This window comes from Meleagris gallopavo, chromosome 7, assembly GCF_000146605.3.
Source record: "Meleagris gallopavo isolate NT-WF06-2002-E0010 breed Aviagen turkey brand Nicholas breeding stock chromosome 7, Turkey_5.1, whole genome shotgun sequence".
NCBI lineage: Eukaryota > Metazoa > Chordata > Aves > Galliformes > Phasianidae > Meleagris > Meleagris gallopavo.
In genome coordinates, this window is record NC_015017.2 from 9,773,910 (window position 1) to 9,789,047 (window position 15,138).

Here is a 15,138-nt window from a genome sequence, read left to right on the forward strand (position 1 = left end):
AAAAAAAAAAAACAAAAAACACACAACAAAAACACCAAAAAACACAACTCACCACCACAAAATATAACGAACAAGAACCCACAAAATTCCATTACCTTTTCTAACAGTTCTTTCACTACCTCATTTGTTAGTGTTTCATATGTTAAAGGACATTCCTCAATCACTAGCCTGGGGTTCCTTTGTCCTCTGAATGCTGCATGCTTCTGGCTAGAACACAGAAAAAAAGCAGGCTTTGTCAGTAGTTTGCTGCTAACTTGGGCAAATACAGAATTCTTTTCTTCTGGTATAAAAGTTATGAAATAAATCCTGGAAATGCTTTTTCATACTTAAAACTATATTTTTTTTGTGTTTTGTTCTACTTCTTACACACAGTAAGTTGCTATTCTGTACTTCAACATCAGGATAAAAAATATTTTATATACTAATTTCATTTGAAGATCATTTATAGGCATCTTCTGAAACTCAGCTTTGAAATGGTACTTTTACACTATTAATATGTTAATTTTACTCCTTGGTTTCACAACCCTAAAAGCTTCCATTACACAGTAGTATTAATTATTTTTTATCTTAAGTCAGTTACGCTGTTAATCATACAACATGTGCTGTATATCATCAATATAATGAGATCTTAGCTGATGATCCCATTACATAATCTCCTGCCTTAGAACGAAGCATCAGGGAGATTTTTCAAGTATCAAAGTTTTCCTTCCAGTTAGTGGCTAGACAAGATGCATCTACATTCAAGAAATCCAACAGAGGTACATATGGCATCAGCATATGGCTGAGAAGAGGCTGAGAACTTATACCTAGCAGTTTAGAGGAGATTGCGGGTTCTTGTTTCTTACCTGTTCCAATGGCCTACCAGTTCAAATGACAGCTTCATAAGGATCCCACATCAACAGGGCTAAGATGTGCTGAGGGAGCTGAGCATAGGCAGCCTCAGCTCTTGAAAACCTCAGCTCCACTAAGCAAATTTTTTCTTCAAGCATTTGTCCACACAGACAACGTTCACCCTGTTTGTAGATGTATTTATGAAGTTAAGTTGTATCAGCTATGGGTGATGCTTGCTTAAACAAAGCATTTGACCAAAAAAAAAAAAAGTCCCTCAAATGAGCCATGTTTTGTAGAACTCCAAGAGTCACATTTCTGCAGACTTTCAGAAGCAGCTGGAAGAACCTTTGTGCATTGTACTAGAACAGATAGAAGGGGAAGCATGACACCTCTTAATGCAAAAACAAAATTGATCCTTCTAGCCACTCAAATTAGGAACAGAAGGTTGTTCTCCTCACAATTAAAGGAACATTTCTTTATACATTTTCTTAACAAACATGTGGTGATTATAAGTCAGTGAAAACGTGAGTAATATATAAGATTATGTACCTGGAATGAAAAAGTCTTGAATCTCTCTTGCTGCAGCAAACAAGCTTTGTATGGCCTCCTCACTCATAGAATCATATAATCACAGAATGGCTTGGGTTGGAGGGGATCCCAAGGATTATCAGGTTCCAACCCCCTGACACAGGCAGGGCCACCAAACTCCAGATCTGGTACTTGACCAGGTTGCCCAAGGCCCCATCCTGAGCAACCTGGTCACAGAGCTCCTCCTTCTTAGTAAGAAGGATCACCTACTTCTCTTTGAGGAACTGTATTTTACCTACAGATAAGTAATGATCTTACAGAACAAGTGAAAAGACAAACTTAAAAAACAAAGAAAAGACAGATGTGAGAGAATTGAAGCAGATTATTAGTCTCCTGGCATTTTGTTTAATCTTGTACTTGTTCCAGGCTCTAAGACATGATTCTTTATTATAAGAATGTACTAAAAATAAAAGGGGTAAATTTTAACAATTTCTCTTTCCACAAATTCATTTTAAAATTCTGTTATAATTACGATAAGCAAATTTAGATTTGTTTTAAAGTTAACTAAAGTAAACATTCACCTATTTTACACTTAGAGTTAATTAAAAAAATATTATTGAGTTGGTCACCTTTCCAGATAGGGAACTTGGTTCTTTGAGGTACTTTAAAACCATGTGTGTTGAACAACCCTCTTACAAGCATTGGGGCAAAATAATAAAATTATTTCATTCTTACCTTGATTTTAATCGTGAAAGTACCACCCGATACATGTGACTTGCAGGGAAATTTCTTCTATGTCCAATTGGCAGCAGAATAGGATGAACAGCTCCCACAACATATCCTTTGTTGTAATATTCTTCTACCTTAGATGCTATATCCAACACAGAACTGATCTTGATAACTTCTGGATTAGAGGAAGCTAAAATCATTGAAAGGATAGAAGAGAAGCATGTTATACTATGGACATACATACTCCTAAGAGAGTTTCTATTATTTAAAATACACAAAACCTATCCCAAGGTGCTTACTAAAAAGATATCTTGTACAAGAAATAAAAGATTCAGAGCTGATTACTAAGTACACAACTAGGTGAAATATACATATTTACAAATTAATATGATCTATTTAGCAGTACTTCACTGGATATAGCTTTGTCAAGCTAATTTAAAAACCTGCATCAACACCAAAATATGCAATAGGTCTGAATACTAAAGCCACTATTTCATCTAGCCAAAGTCTTAAGCATACTGCAGCAGAACCCTCTGAATCCCTGTTGAGAGGTAAATTGCCACAGAACTAATTTAAGCCTAGAACAATTGGTTTCTCCTCTTCAAATACTTTTTTTTTTTTTGATCTCTTAGAAGTGATCTGCAGATTGCAGGTTGACATTTTAATACAGTCCCAATTACAGTTTTCAAGTAGACTTAAATCTATGTCACAATAAGCTATGTGCTGTCACTAACTGCCAAGCAGGATCCCTCTGAGGGTATGCAAGCATTTCTGATTAGTAGGGTAACAGCACATAGGAGCTGGAAAAAGCTTTTGAACAGTCTAGTCCACAACTTTTGCATAGAGAAAAGAAACATTCTGCACTGTCAATAGCTCATGTATTTTGCCACAGTATTGGAGTACTGAAGAACTAACTATTCTACAGCAATGCAAATGCAGGAAAAAAATCAGTTATGAGTGCAACATTATCATCTTTTCAATTGCTATCATTTTTCAATTGCTTTAACCATTAAAGATCATTTACTTCCCAATATGTAACCAAAATACTTGTACAAATAACAGAACTACAGCTAACTTGTGAATTGTATAATAAGCTTTAGATGCTTGTATTGAAGATGATGACAGAACAGCTACTCCATACATATTCACACACTCTCTTGTTCAGAGTGACAACAACTTAAAGCATGTCATTGTCATGGACCGACATGAAATACCCTTGCATCAATATTCCTTCTTCTCCCTAGTAGGAGGGTTCTGAAAAAGCCTTAAGCATTCTGCTTGAAAAGGAATACTTAGCTTAGCCCTATATCATGCATAAACTGACCTCCAGTTGCTTTTGTATCTGAGATATGCCTCATGATTGAAACTGTGGAATTTGCAGTCCTTGACAGGCATTTCAAATTACACTTTGGAGTTCACTGCTCCCCAGCAAAATGAAAGACTGGCTGTAATGTTTCTTGCTGGGGATTCCCCTGGTGCAGGGGTACCTCCGTGGAACTCAGAGCTGATTCATGCAGTAGGGACATGGGAATATTGGAGAGAACAAGAAAGTACAAGAGACAAGGTAAAATACACTGCTCACAACAAATTAAGATGCTCAGGAATGCCACTCAGAATATGCAGTATGGTAGATCTAATCTACATCATGGCTTGCGAGAAGATCAGGGACTCCTGCCAGACTCTCAAGTAGGCCTATTCCAACTTCATGCATCTCAAATTCTCAAATCCGATGAAGCAGAGAATAAGGAACATAAAGCTGAAATACAACAAGTTTATCCTTGAAGTACTTTCATATTAATGCAGGCTATTGCTTACTGTACATCTTAACAAGGAAGGACATTCAGTTCAGTTGGTTTTTTTTTTTTTTTTTTTTAAACTTGGTTCTACATCCAATGATAACATGTCACGCATAAGGGGAAGACCTTGCTCTGGAAATCACCAGAGTATCACGAAGATATAACTTGACAGCCTACTGAAAACTAAGTTTGGTCTGAAGCGATAAAAAGCTCGCTCTTTAAGTTGCGTTTAGCCCAAGGATACTGGAATAGCAACAAGCATGCAAATGAGTTGAATGGGTTAAAAAGAAAATAAGTTGAACTACTCTTTCCATCTTATTTTCTTCAGCCAATCCTCATGCTTTATAAGCAAGCAACATTCAGAAATGTCTCCAAGAAAGACTCTGTACACCGTTTCTACCTGTTTTCACGATTTTAGCTGCTGAGAGGCCTCAAAACAAAGACCCTCAATGTTACATACGTGCACATAGCTAAAGCCATTCAACAGAACCACATGTATGCTCACAAATCTAATTGCTTGCAGTTAGTACCTACAACCAGGCAACCATCTTAATCTTAATATCACAGTAAGTTACTGAAGCTAAGCACTTCTGAATATTGGACTAAAAAGGAGAAAGTGAATCTTTGCTACTGTAAAGGCTGCTAAAATACTTTGAAGAGAAACATTTATTTGCACTTTTCAATGCAACTCCTCCTTAAAGCCTCGATCTTCTTTAAAGCAGATCCTTTACACAACACTTCCAAAAGCTTGTTACTTTAAAACACAGCTAAACTATCAAGGACAGAAACTACTGAAAAATATTAAATGCATGTAAGCGTAAAAAAACCCTGAACTCTACTGTCCTTCCTATTATCAGTAGGTCACTAGGCAACTCATGTATGCATTCAAGTCCATCTTCATTTCCAGCAAGTTACCTACTACTACCTATCTACCCAAAGCTTTGTTTATCCCAAAAGAATAAACCAATGAGAACCTCATCTGTCTATGAGTAAATAAACAGAGCAATAAACACTGTCAAGTACTACAACTTAGTAAAACATTGCTTCAGGTACTTCTTGTAGTTCTTCAGTGAACACATTGATGAATTTTAATAAAAACATTACTACAATCCTTTAATTTGGGAAGAAAACTAAGCAGAGATTAAGTTTTGTTTGTGAAAAAGTTCCCGAACATGTAACAAGGCATGTGCTTACACTTCCTCCCTTTAGCAAATCCCTCTATCTAGACCATTTACTATAACCACTTAAATATTAAGAATTTCCAGTAGATCGGATGGTTATAAAATGCAAATTAACAAAAAAGTGGCTGCAAAACTGAGCTGCCTGCTCTCAGAGGGCAGCCATCTGGGCTTGTTTATGTTTTCAACTTTCTGGAAACAGGGAGTTGCTCTGTTAAAGACAGGACACCCTCGGGAAGGAAGTATCCCACAGAGCACTGTCTGCCTCCAGCTACGCATACAAATTTTGTTTCATTTTGTCACAATTTCAAAAGCCTATTCAGCAACTAGAAATAAAGCATTTGCAGAAAAAAGCCCAAACAAAATTATAATACCCTTAAAAGATCTACCAAAGGCCTGGGATGTACCTCACAGTAAAGTATTCCCTGTATAAACTAAGGAATAGACTTACTCCTGCACAAAGCAACAAGGATAACAACAGCCTGTTTTCCAAATTTGAATGCATTTTAAGCAATGTTTCCTCAGTTAAGGCATCCTGTTCTCCTTGCTGAGGCATGGCATATTTTCTGAACAGTTGCACTAAATTCAGACAACCATTACTCAAAGTGAGTAAGGATGGCAGTGTCTGACTCACAGGAAACTAGGAAAATCTCTAGCAGTTTTCAGCCAGCTTCCCAACAAGGACAGTTGTGTAACTCAGATGGTTTGGTTGTTACAAATACTTTGGTAGTTTCCATTGTAATTTTATTTAAGTGAAGACCTTTGTCACGATTTGTGTTTCAAAATAAAAGTCTTACATTTTGGCTGGCTTTGATTAAAATAACAGATTTACTACAACTCAGACATAACAGAACGAAGTTAAATTCTATTTCCTATTTTCTTAGAATAGCGAAGTCGTAATGTAAAAATTACCTTCTAAAGTAAAATCCAGCAACACATATTCATAAGCAGAATCAGTCTTTGTTTCAACTTGTGGTCTCTTCAATGTAGAAAAAATTTTTCCAGGGCTGCTATCATCTGGGTCTTCCAGCTTTCTCAGTCCGCACCCCATGGTAAGATCTGCAAGTGATTAAATCTCAGGAGAAGGAGGGGGGAGCAACAAGATCTGCTGCTCTCACTAAAAACAAAACAAAACAAAAAAACTACCAAAAACTGGTAACCGAGTGATTCCCTTTGATTTTGTCTTCTATTAGCTGTAAATCCAAATACAGAAAAAGTCTGTCTCCCGAAACAAAAAGTGTAGGTATTTCCCATTCATTTTTTATATATAAACAGCAAATCCATAATGATTTCAAGCCATAAACTTAGTTTGAATAAGCTTGATTTTTGCAGCAACGTTAGAGCTGCTACAAGCTAGCAGAGATTTTCCATGCCACGTCAATTTACAGCCAGCCCCCTATCAGTGCTCTCTCGCAGAGGACACCAATAGTGCTTTGTTTGTCCTTCTAGACCAACCGAATAAGGAGGAGGGGCGGCGGGTGCGGGGTGGGGGGTGGGAAGTAAAGAACTGAAAAAGAAAGTTAGAGAAACTTGTATGCACGTAATTACTTACCTCCAGAAGGAGTACCCAAATGCAGTAGCAAGTCAGAGAAAAAAAAGCAAGTCAGTCAGAATGAAAGAATGAGAAAAAGAGCCTCAACATGATTGGAGACGAAAATCATTTCCAGAAAGGAAGCCAGCTTCAAGAGGAAATTGCTTCTGGCATCTCAAAGGGCAGAAAAGTAAATGAAAAGCAGTTTAGTCTTTATTTTAGATTTCCAAGTTTGGCTCCTATTTCCTTTTCAAAGAAACTTTCTTCCGGAGGGGAAAAAATACATACATAAGGTAATAATGTAAAAATGTTGTAAAGAAGCCTCATGTCAAGAAAATCATGAAAATATGATTATGATAAAGCATACACATCCCTAAAACCAACTTATATAATCGGTTTTGAGAAACACTGAAAAGTAACACTGGCATTCACTTCAGGTCAGAAAGATCTTTTCAAGCTAATATGAACATAATTACAAGACCGCCTGCCCCATTTTTCATGAGTATTGAACAACTGAAGTCCTCTTCTCTGTCAGGCTGACCTCGGCTGCATACACTCAGCACTGCTCCCTAAGCATCTTTTTTCTACAAGTGCTGAAAATGTAGTACAATTTCAAAGGCTCAGAATACGTTTAATTAAAAAATAAACAAAATAAGAAAAAAAAGAGGGAAAAAAATACCAACCAACACCTAATATAAGCCCTCATTACTCTTACATTAACTACTGCAATCATTTATAGTTGTATTACATCTGATGCAGACCACAATAATATACAGAGACAAAAAGAATGGTGAGTGATTTTTCAGGGCTCTGATACTGCAGGGGTGGGCAGGAAAAGAATTTTCATGATTTATTTTTGGACTACATGTAGAAAAATTCAGACCAAGCCAGAGATTCACAATGCCATTTTGGATTAAAGGAATCATGAATTTCAATTGTAAAAGCTTTTAAATAATTCTCCATGAAGAAAAGCAATCTCATCAAAACGGCTCACCTTTGCTATAATCAATGTGATTTAGACAAACCATTTTTTGTTTTCCTCCTGCTCTAATGTAAGCCAAATGATGTAACTTTATTATTAACATTATTATTTCAAGTAGCTTACTAGGAGCAATACGGAGGCAGACTACACTGGCTCTGAAATCTATGCTGTAGTCCAAATTTACTTATTCTGGAATAACTTAATAGTCACTGAGCATGGAATCTGTGCAGTATCACCAGAGCAAATCCCCAGGTGCCAAAACCAAGAAGAGATCCTTGCCCTTTCTTCTGATTAAAACCTAGAAAAACATACCAACTAAGCAATGGAGTTCTTCAGCTTCCTGCATGATTGTTTACACAAGGATCGCTTCCAAACAGATTTTCCTTTTCCCCCCAGAAAAGGTAATCCATGACCTGTTGCTATCCCAAACAGACATGTAACAGTCTATTCAACCTGGAGAATTCTGTTGTCCGATTCCACAAGGATCCTGTAACCTCCTGTACAAAGACACAGCAACAACTAAAATAGCAACAACTTTAAAGCTTTCTGCGACAAGAAACCAGCTGACACTTGGATTTTATTTTAACTAAAGCTATCTTTGCATTTAATGAGGCCAGTACTCAGTCATTTGAGCTCTTTGCAGCAAGGTTCAAACTATATCCCAACTCCCTCCAAGAAACGGTTTTTCACAGTATCAAAAAACTCTCTGGACACCAATGCAGAAACACTGCGATGGATAAATGATGCTCTTTACTTTAGGTAACACCAGCTTAGTCAAGTAGTTACAAGCTTCCAAATTGAAAGTCAGTCAATAGCTAGCATTGAAGACTTGACTCAGGAATTGTTATACTGAACCAATGAAATAATGTTGATGGGAGAGAAACAAGTTCCTTTGATTCCTGGCTATGAGAGGTGCTTCTGGAACTGTTTTGCTGTTAAAAATATTCACTTTGCAGTAAGGTACTACAACAAACCTGCCCATTTCCAGTGACCCAAAATGCAAAGTCTCTGGCAAATGGCACTAGAGAAGAAGAGATTCCTCATTGCACTATAATTCACAGCAAGTCCCACAAAAAAAGGGCGCAAGACTCAGTCATCCAACCTCAGTATCATTTCTAGACCTTTCAAAGGGAAAAGACAGGCAGCACAAGCAAATGATGGACCCACTAATTCTAAGCAACTATGCTTCTGTGGAAGGCTCTCAGGGTCCTGTAATTGCTTTCATGCCTGATGAAATGGGAAAATGCTACAAAGATGGACTCATAAGAAGGCTTATACAATTTGCAAGTCATATTGCAATGACGGGAAATTATTCCTCCTCAGCCACATGATTTATAACTGGCTGACACTGAGAAAACTTTTTAGCCTGTCTGGTCACCACTGGGACAAAACCATCTAACTGCACCTTGTGAGAACATCATTCACTCAAACATTTGAGCTGGTTAGCTTACCTGGAATAAATCCAGCTGCACAGCCTTTGGAGATCCACTTCTATTCTGGAGATTAGAGTTGCAACCTTCAGAAATAAAAACACCTGAAAACTGTACCAACTCCCTACAGAATAAATCATTGCCATTTATTAAGATTTCGCTAGGACAACTAGGAAGAAAGTTAATTCTTAATTTGACAAAGATGCAAAATAATGTTTGCACCAAACTTCCCAGCTGTATCTATAATTCCCCGTGTCTGCAGCTTACAAAGGTGAGCTACATCTTTGTATATAACAGCAACACTAAGGCATATAAGCATTATCACCTGCTACCCAGCAGCCATCTCTGACACAGCTCTTAGTAGATGACAGAAATATTAGTAAGATTCAGGAGGATGAACTACAAACTAGAATGAAATCATTCAACACCTGAGGTTAGCTGAACACTTTCAGAAATGAAAAAATAATGCACTTCACAGTTCCTCTGTGTATTTCTCTTCAGGTTTACTTCCCTTGTTTGCTTTATGACTCCAGATAAAAAGTAAAGGTTTTGCTTGGGAAAGGGCAGAAGGATAATAGAGAAGAAAGGAAAAAAGTTTAAAAAAAAAATCGCATTCCCAACTTCAAGAACTGTAACTAAAACAAAACACTGGCATTTAGCAGTTCTTTTTCTGTAAAATGATTTGATAGTCTTTTGTCTATAACTTAGAAAGAAATTTTGTGAAGAAACCATTCTGAAGTCTCCTCGGCCGCCCTCCTCCCCCCTTTAAATGCATCTCTTTTCTTCTTCCTTTGCAGGAATAATTTTGAAAATAAAACAGGAACAACAGCCTTGTCACACATGTCAGAGCAGAACAGCCAGCTCTTTTGGATTAATATTTACCTTCATACTCCAAAAAGTTTAATCAGATAGATGACAACAATGGTTTATTTTAATGACTGCAGAAGCACAGTTTAATGACAACAGTTCATCAATTCCAATCTTAACATTTTTCTATAACAGATGAGTTTAAATTACTCATCTGTGCTACAATGAACAAAAAATGACAATTAAAACAGTAGATAGGGACCAACGTATATGCATTAAACTCCCAGTTACCAAACCAGAACTTTGTGAAATGCTAAAAATCACTATTTATTCTATTTTTAACTGCTATATCGCACACAGAAAGAGCTTTGGTTTTGTAAAGCTGCTAACAATTCTCTGAGACCTACACATGTATTACACATTTTTATCTATGCACAACTCACTTAACAAGGCTGCATTAAATACATCTTCTGTACCTGCAATACAGTATCAAATATAACAACTGTGATTATATAAAACCACACATTTTAGAATGTGTTTTTAATTATCTGATTAAAAAACAATTAAATATACTTTTTTAAATGTACACACTTATGTAGACTACAGCTCCATTGGTGAACAGAGACATAAAATGACCATGTGAGGCCCTCGAAATTAGTTTCAGTATTTTCCAATTATTTGTGGCTCAAGAAGTCCAGGGTGGCCTGGTAAGATGTGCACTTTCTCATTACATCTCAGGAGCAATATTAAACATTGATCAAATAAGAGCCACATATTACTGTTCTGCTTTCTGTATTTCCATTCAGACTTTCTACACTAAAACTGTATAGGATGGTACAAGTGTATCAAGACACTGACATTACATTTTTGATCTTTAATATAATGATCCACAATGTGCATCTTTTAAAAAGGAAACAGAAGTGAAGAAAATTGTATACCATGTGCATTTAAATTACTGCAGCTTTCAACATTACAAAGCCACAAACCCATTTTACTGTTATTTTTACACTCAAAAACATTCAACTATTTCACAACCATACAACTTCTTACATTTAAAAACTGCTAAAAACAGGAAAACATTTTTCGAAAGCCATGTGTTCTGTCAGCTTTTGTTCAGTTTTGTCTGTTCAGTTACTACTGGAATGCAGTTTCTCAGTGACTATTTTGAGAAATGAATATCAGAACAGAAATAATCAAATGTAAGAATGCAAAAAAGAGAACAGCTTACAGGAATGATGAATAGACTTCTAGTACTCAGAATCAGAAGCAGCAGGAACCCAAAACATTAAGGAACTAGAATATTCTACTTAATGCATAAGTGAATCCCTGATCAAATACATAAAAATACAGGAGAGCGATAACTTTTGTAGCTCTTCTGTACGCCTAGGGGTTGTTACTGTCAACTCAGCACAATGTCAGAACTAGCATTTTGCCGTGGATATGTAATTTTAAACAAACAACAATCACTAGAAATACTGTGAAAGCTAACTCAGTAGAAAACAATACTGGCAGGGTCACTAAACTCTCAGGGAGTGAGAATCAGGGTGTTAATTCTGTTTGCTAATATGTGACAAGTAGTGCGCATCCAGGGAACACAGTCCTAATCTGCTCCAATCCCTCTTAACATATGTAAGGCCTTACAGCTACAGACAGGAAACTGCAGAAGCCCAAAGGAAGCACTGCTGTTCTCCAAACCCCAGTATCTGCACTTAACTGGATGACTTCAGTAAAGAATCACCATATTACGATAACTTTAAATGGTAGGAAAGTAATAGTGTAATGTTTAAGAAATAAAAAAAATGCTGAAAGCTGTGATGTCAAAATAATGCAATTTTAGGCACTTGTGAGAAAAAATTATACAGTTCATTCTTAGTGCATCTCACCAATGTATTCCTGCACAAACTACAAAAGCTGGTTACTGTGCCTCCATTGTGTCTAAGGAAGGATTCAACTACAGGAAGCCTAGAACTTCACTTCCTACTAACCGGTATTACGCCATCATTGTTGGCAGACATTTTAAAGAAAGATAAGTCACAATGTCATTGGAAAGCTTTCAATATTTCAACAGTTACTGGCAGCTCCTGGAGGAACACCAAATATTAGTTTTTTTGTTTGTTTGTTTGTTTTCCCCTCTAGAGGTCTCAGATCAAATCTAAACATTAGTTAAAAAAAAAAAAGGTGACATAATCTTAACAAATAACATCTCCAGACAGAAGTTAGAGAGCATGTAAAAGAACACCTGGGAATACTTCTGTGCCCAATGCTGAATATGCTTCCAAATGATCAAGTTCATGCACGAGATAAAATGAAGTAAACGTTCTTTGAAACAAAGGCCAGGAAATCAACTCATTTATCAATAATCTACCATCTGTCCCAACAAATGGAAATAAATGACATTTTTATATGCATTAGATGCCACTTCATCCGATAGATGGACAAATGACTACACTAGAGTCGTACAATTTCAAGCAATCAGTTCAGAAGACTTCCCCAATACAGTACTTGCTATGAACTTGACCTCTTCCATCTCTAAGCCATTTTAGAAACAGATAGGTCCTATTCATAAACTGAAACAGCAAATGTCAAAAATAAGGATTTAGGACTAAATATTCTCAGCCTTGAGTCAAATGAGTTCTTGTTTCATGACAGAACAAATAAGGCTCTAACAGAACACAGCACCTTCCTTTGATACCTTCCGAGCCACGCCAGCATTTACAACAATAACACAACTATATAGAAATTCTTCCACAGAAATGAATTACTGTTAGGATCCATCAACATTTCTGAAATTTTTATACTGATGAATTCTAAAATCTAATTCTAAAATCTGTATCAAATAGAAGTCAGCTGGACAGACATTTTTGGCCGTACAGATTGGCTCAGAGACAGGACAAGCTACAGCAACTATTTTCCCCCTCAAAAACTGCAAACAAGTTGGAAGTATTTGATACTTGTTGGGTACAAGTTTCTACAGTAACACTTCTTTAAAAACAAATGAACAAAAAGTTGAAATCATATTGCCTAGATTTCTTTCCACCTAGCAAAACACGGAAAACCCCTTCAGCAAACATACAACCAAGACAATAAATAAAATGACAGTATGTGGCACCTCCTTTCACATAATTCCAAACCAGTGTAGGAACATCATCTGACTCCATCTTTTTTCCTGCATAACACAAAGAGATGCTATTGGCTGTCAGAATCACCGTTATGGTATTTACTTATTACACACAGTTCAGTGGCTGACAATAATGCCCACTGTGTAGGATCCCTGAGTGCTTCAAAAACAAAAGAAATAAACAAAAAACCACCACAACAACAAAAAAGCAAATTTCTACAGAGAAGATAAATTAAAATACATACATTAAATAAAGTCATCATAGATTCTTTTTCCTATTAAGTCCAGTGAGGCTGTATCTTTGAAGAATGCAAGTTTTACAAAATACAAAAGGTATTCAAGGGGGTGAGGGGAGAAGGAGTAAGTCACTTTCTGCAGCTGAGGACAGAGAGTGTTTCATCTCCACTCACGATACTGCCAAGGAGTTCTTAAAGCCTTACTTCAACAACAGAAAAATTAAAGGCAGTAAGGGGAAGTTTCTAAATGGTCTTGTCAGAGAATTAAGTCGATTCTTGTCTTTTTCTATAAATTAAAACATAGCAGAAGCCCAAATATATTGTTTTCTGTGTACAAGAAAAACCTCACCCTCCCATGAAAATAACCAATCATTAAACTAGCGGTTCAAACTTTCAAGTTATTACCCTCCGGCACTAAAATGACACACAAGTGAAGATATCTTATAAAAGCAGAGAATTTTGATTGAAAAAAACAAAAAATCAGAAATAAAAACTATTGCAATACAGATTTAAATAATCACATTTTAATTCATAGCAGGTATATGCTGTTAGTCCGTGGGGAAGATGGCGTTTCCACCTTTACTAACAAATCTTTTAAATCTATATATTCCAGAAATGAAAAGTAACTTTTCCCTTGAAAAATGGCATATTTTATTAAATCTATGTAAGTAATCCATATCTAAATAGTATGCTGTATACTAGAAATTACAATTTTGTCCGTGAAAGTACTTTTATTAAGAAAGGCTATAAAGAAAAAAAAACAGTTTTGGGTGTTTCCCTGTCCAAACTGCAAAACCAATTTTTCTTCCTTTACAAAAGCTAACGGCATTTTCATTTAGGCATATCCAGGCAAATGTTACAAGTCAGGAACAACACTTCCTCCACGTGATAGGAACATCAGCAAATGGGATGGCTAAAAATCTATTTTACAGAATCTGTAAGTAAAGGTGGTGTAAGAATTTTATCTTCCAGTCTGTAATCTTTTCTAGGATGAAAATGGGGACTTCATGTATACCAAGGTTTCAGACTCACGGAGATAGTGGATGTGAAAAATTTCTTCTCACAGAATGCAACCTTGATTCCTAAAGAGAGAGGAAAAATGCCATGTTGTTTCCTCTAGATTGAGCTGCATCTGAATTATTACATTAATAATGCTCTAACAAAAAATAACTGTTCATTTTGATATTGCATCAGCAAGACAGATGTGATTCAAAAAGTAAAGACAAACTTCTATTAAGGATATAGGTGTGAAGCTGACAGTGGCAAAAAGAACCTTCACTTGAGAATAAAAACACTAAATGAGTTCAGATTGAATTTACCTAAAAAAAAAAAAGGTTCAGTTAGCCTTAGTGTTTTTATAATGTTATCATGCAAAACCATTTAACAGATTCTATATATGTATTCTCTACAAAAGCTCAAAACTCAGCTTAGCATTAGGTATTCCTAAGAACTGTTTTAATTTTATATGTTATATAAACATATAATCTGATACTTGAGCGCTTCAACATAGCTCTCTGCAGCCTTTTTATCTTTCTTTTGTTATTCAACTATTAACACTGTCCTCTTCCATCAAGCTCTGCAAGTTTCCTAACACTATCAGTAGTTTCCTAACTACTATACAGTAGTTCTTATATTCCTATTAGGATATTCAATCAACATTAACCTCAAGATTTCAGTTTATTACCATCTACTCAATCTAAACCCTCTTGTGGATTTCCACCCAAAATTCTAGGCTCTCAGGCTGTCTAGTACCAGCCTTCATCTAGAACCCATTTCAATCTTGCTTATGTCAGCAGAACTTCAGTTCCAAAATATTTTTTTTACTCTTCCTTTAGCTTTGACTGCTATAAAAATATGAATGGCACAAAATGTTTTCTCCTCTGTACTGCCACGTCCCAATGTAATGGTGAAGGCTTAATTTCACACTGGTGGGACTTTTAAAAAGTCATATCTGGGGACAAGTTTTACAGAC

At 36.2% G+C, this 15,138-nt stretch overlaps 2 protein-coding genes across 3 annotated transcripts in view; both read right to left on the reverse strand.

Moving 5' to 3' along the window:
* The window catches only part of RFTN2 (raftlin family member 2), a 25,162-nt gene extending 18,679 nt beyond the window's left edge, over positions 1 to 6,483 (reverse strand). Inside the window, exons 1-3 of one of the 2 annotated variants that reach the window (XM_010713407.3) lie at positions 5,975 to 6,481; positions 2,095 to 2,278; positions 96 to 207 (exon numbers count right to left, since the gene is read on the reverse strand). In XM_010713407.3, the coding sequence (XP_010711709.1) occupies positions 96 to 207; positions 2,095 to 2,278; positions 5,975 to 6,113 (435 nt within the window). In that variant the 5' untranslated portion in view covers positions 6,114 to 6,481. Of the gene's footprint in view, positions 1 to 95; positions 208 to 2,094; positions 2,279 to 5,974 lie in introns of both variants that reach the window. The other variant, XM_019616974.2, reaches the window with a different exon arrangement.
* Positions 6,484 to 9,894: 3,411 nt separating this feature from the next.
* Positions 9,895 to 15,138, reverse strand: part of BOLL (boule homolog, RNA binding protein) — a gene marked incomplete at its 5' end in the record, with an annotated part of 30,129 nt that continues 24,885 nt past the window's right edge. Inside the window, one exon of the mRNA XM_019616975.1 lies at positions 9,895 to 14,248. The remainder of the gene's footprint in view (positions 14,249 to 15,138) is intronic.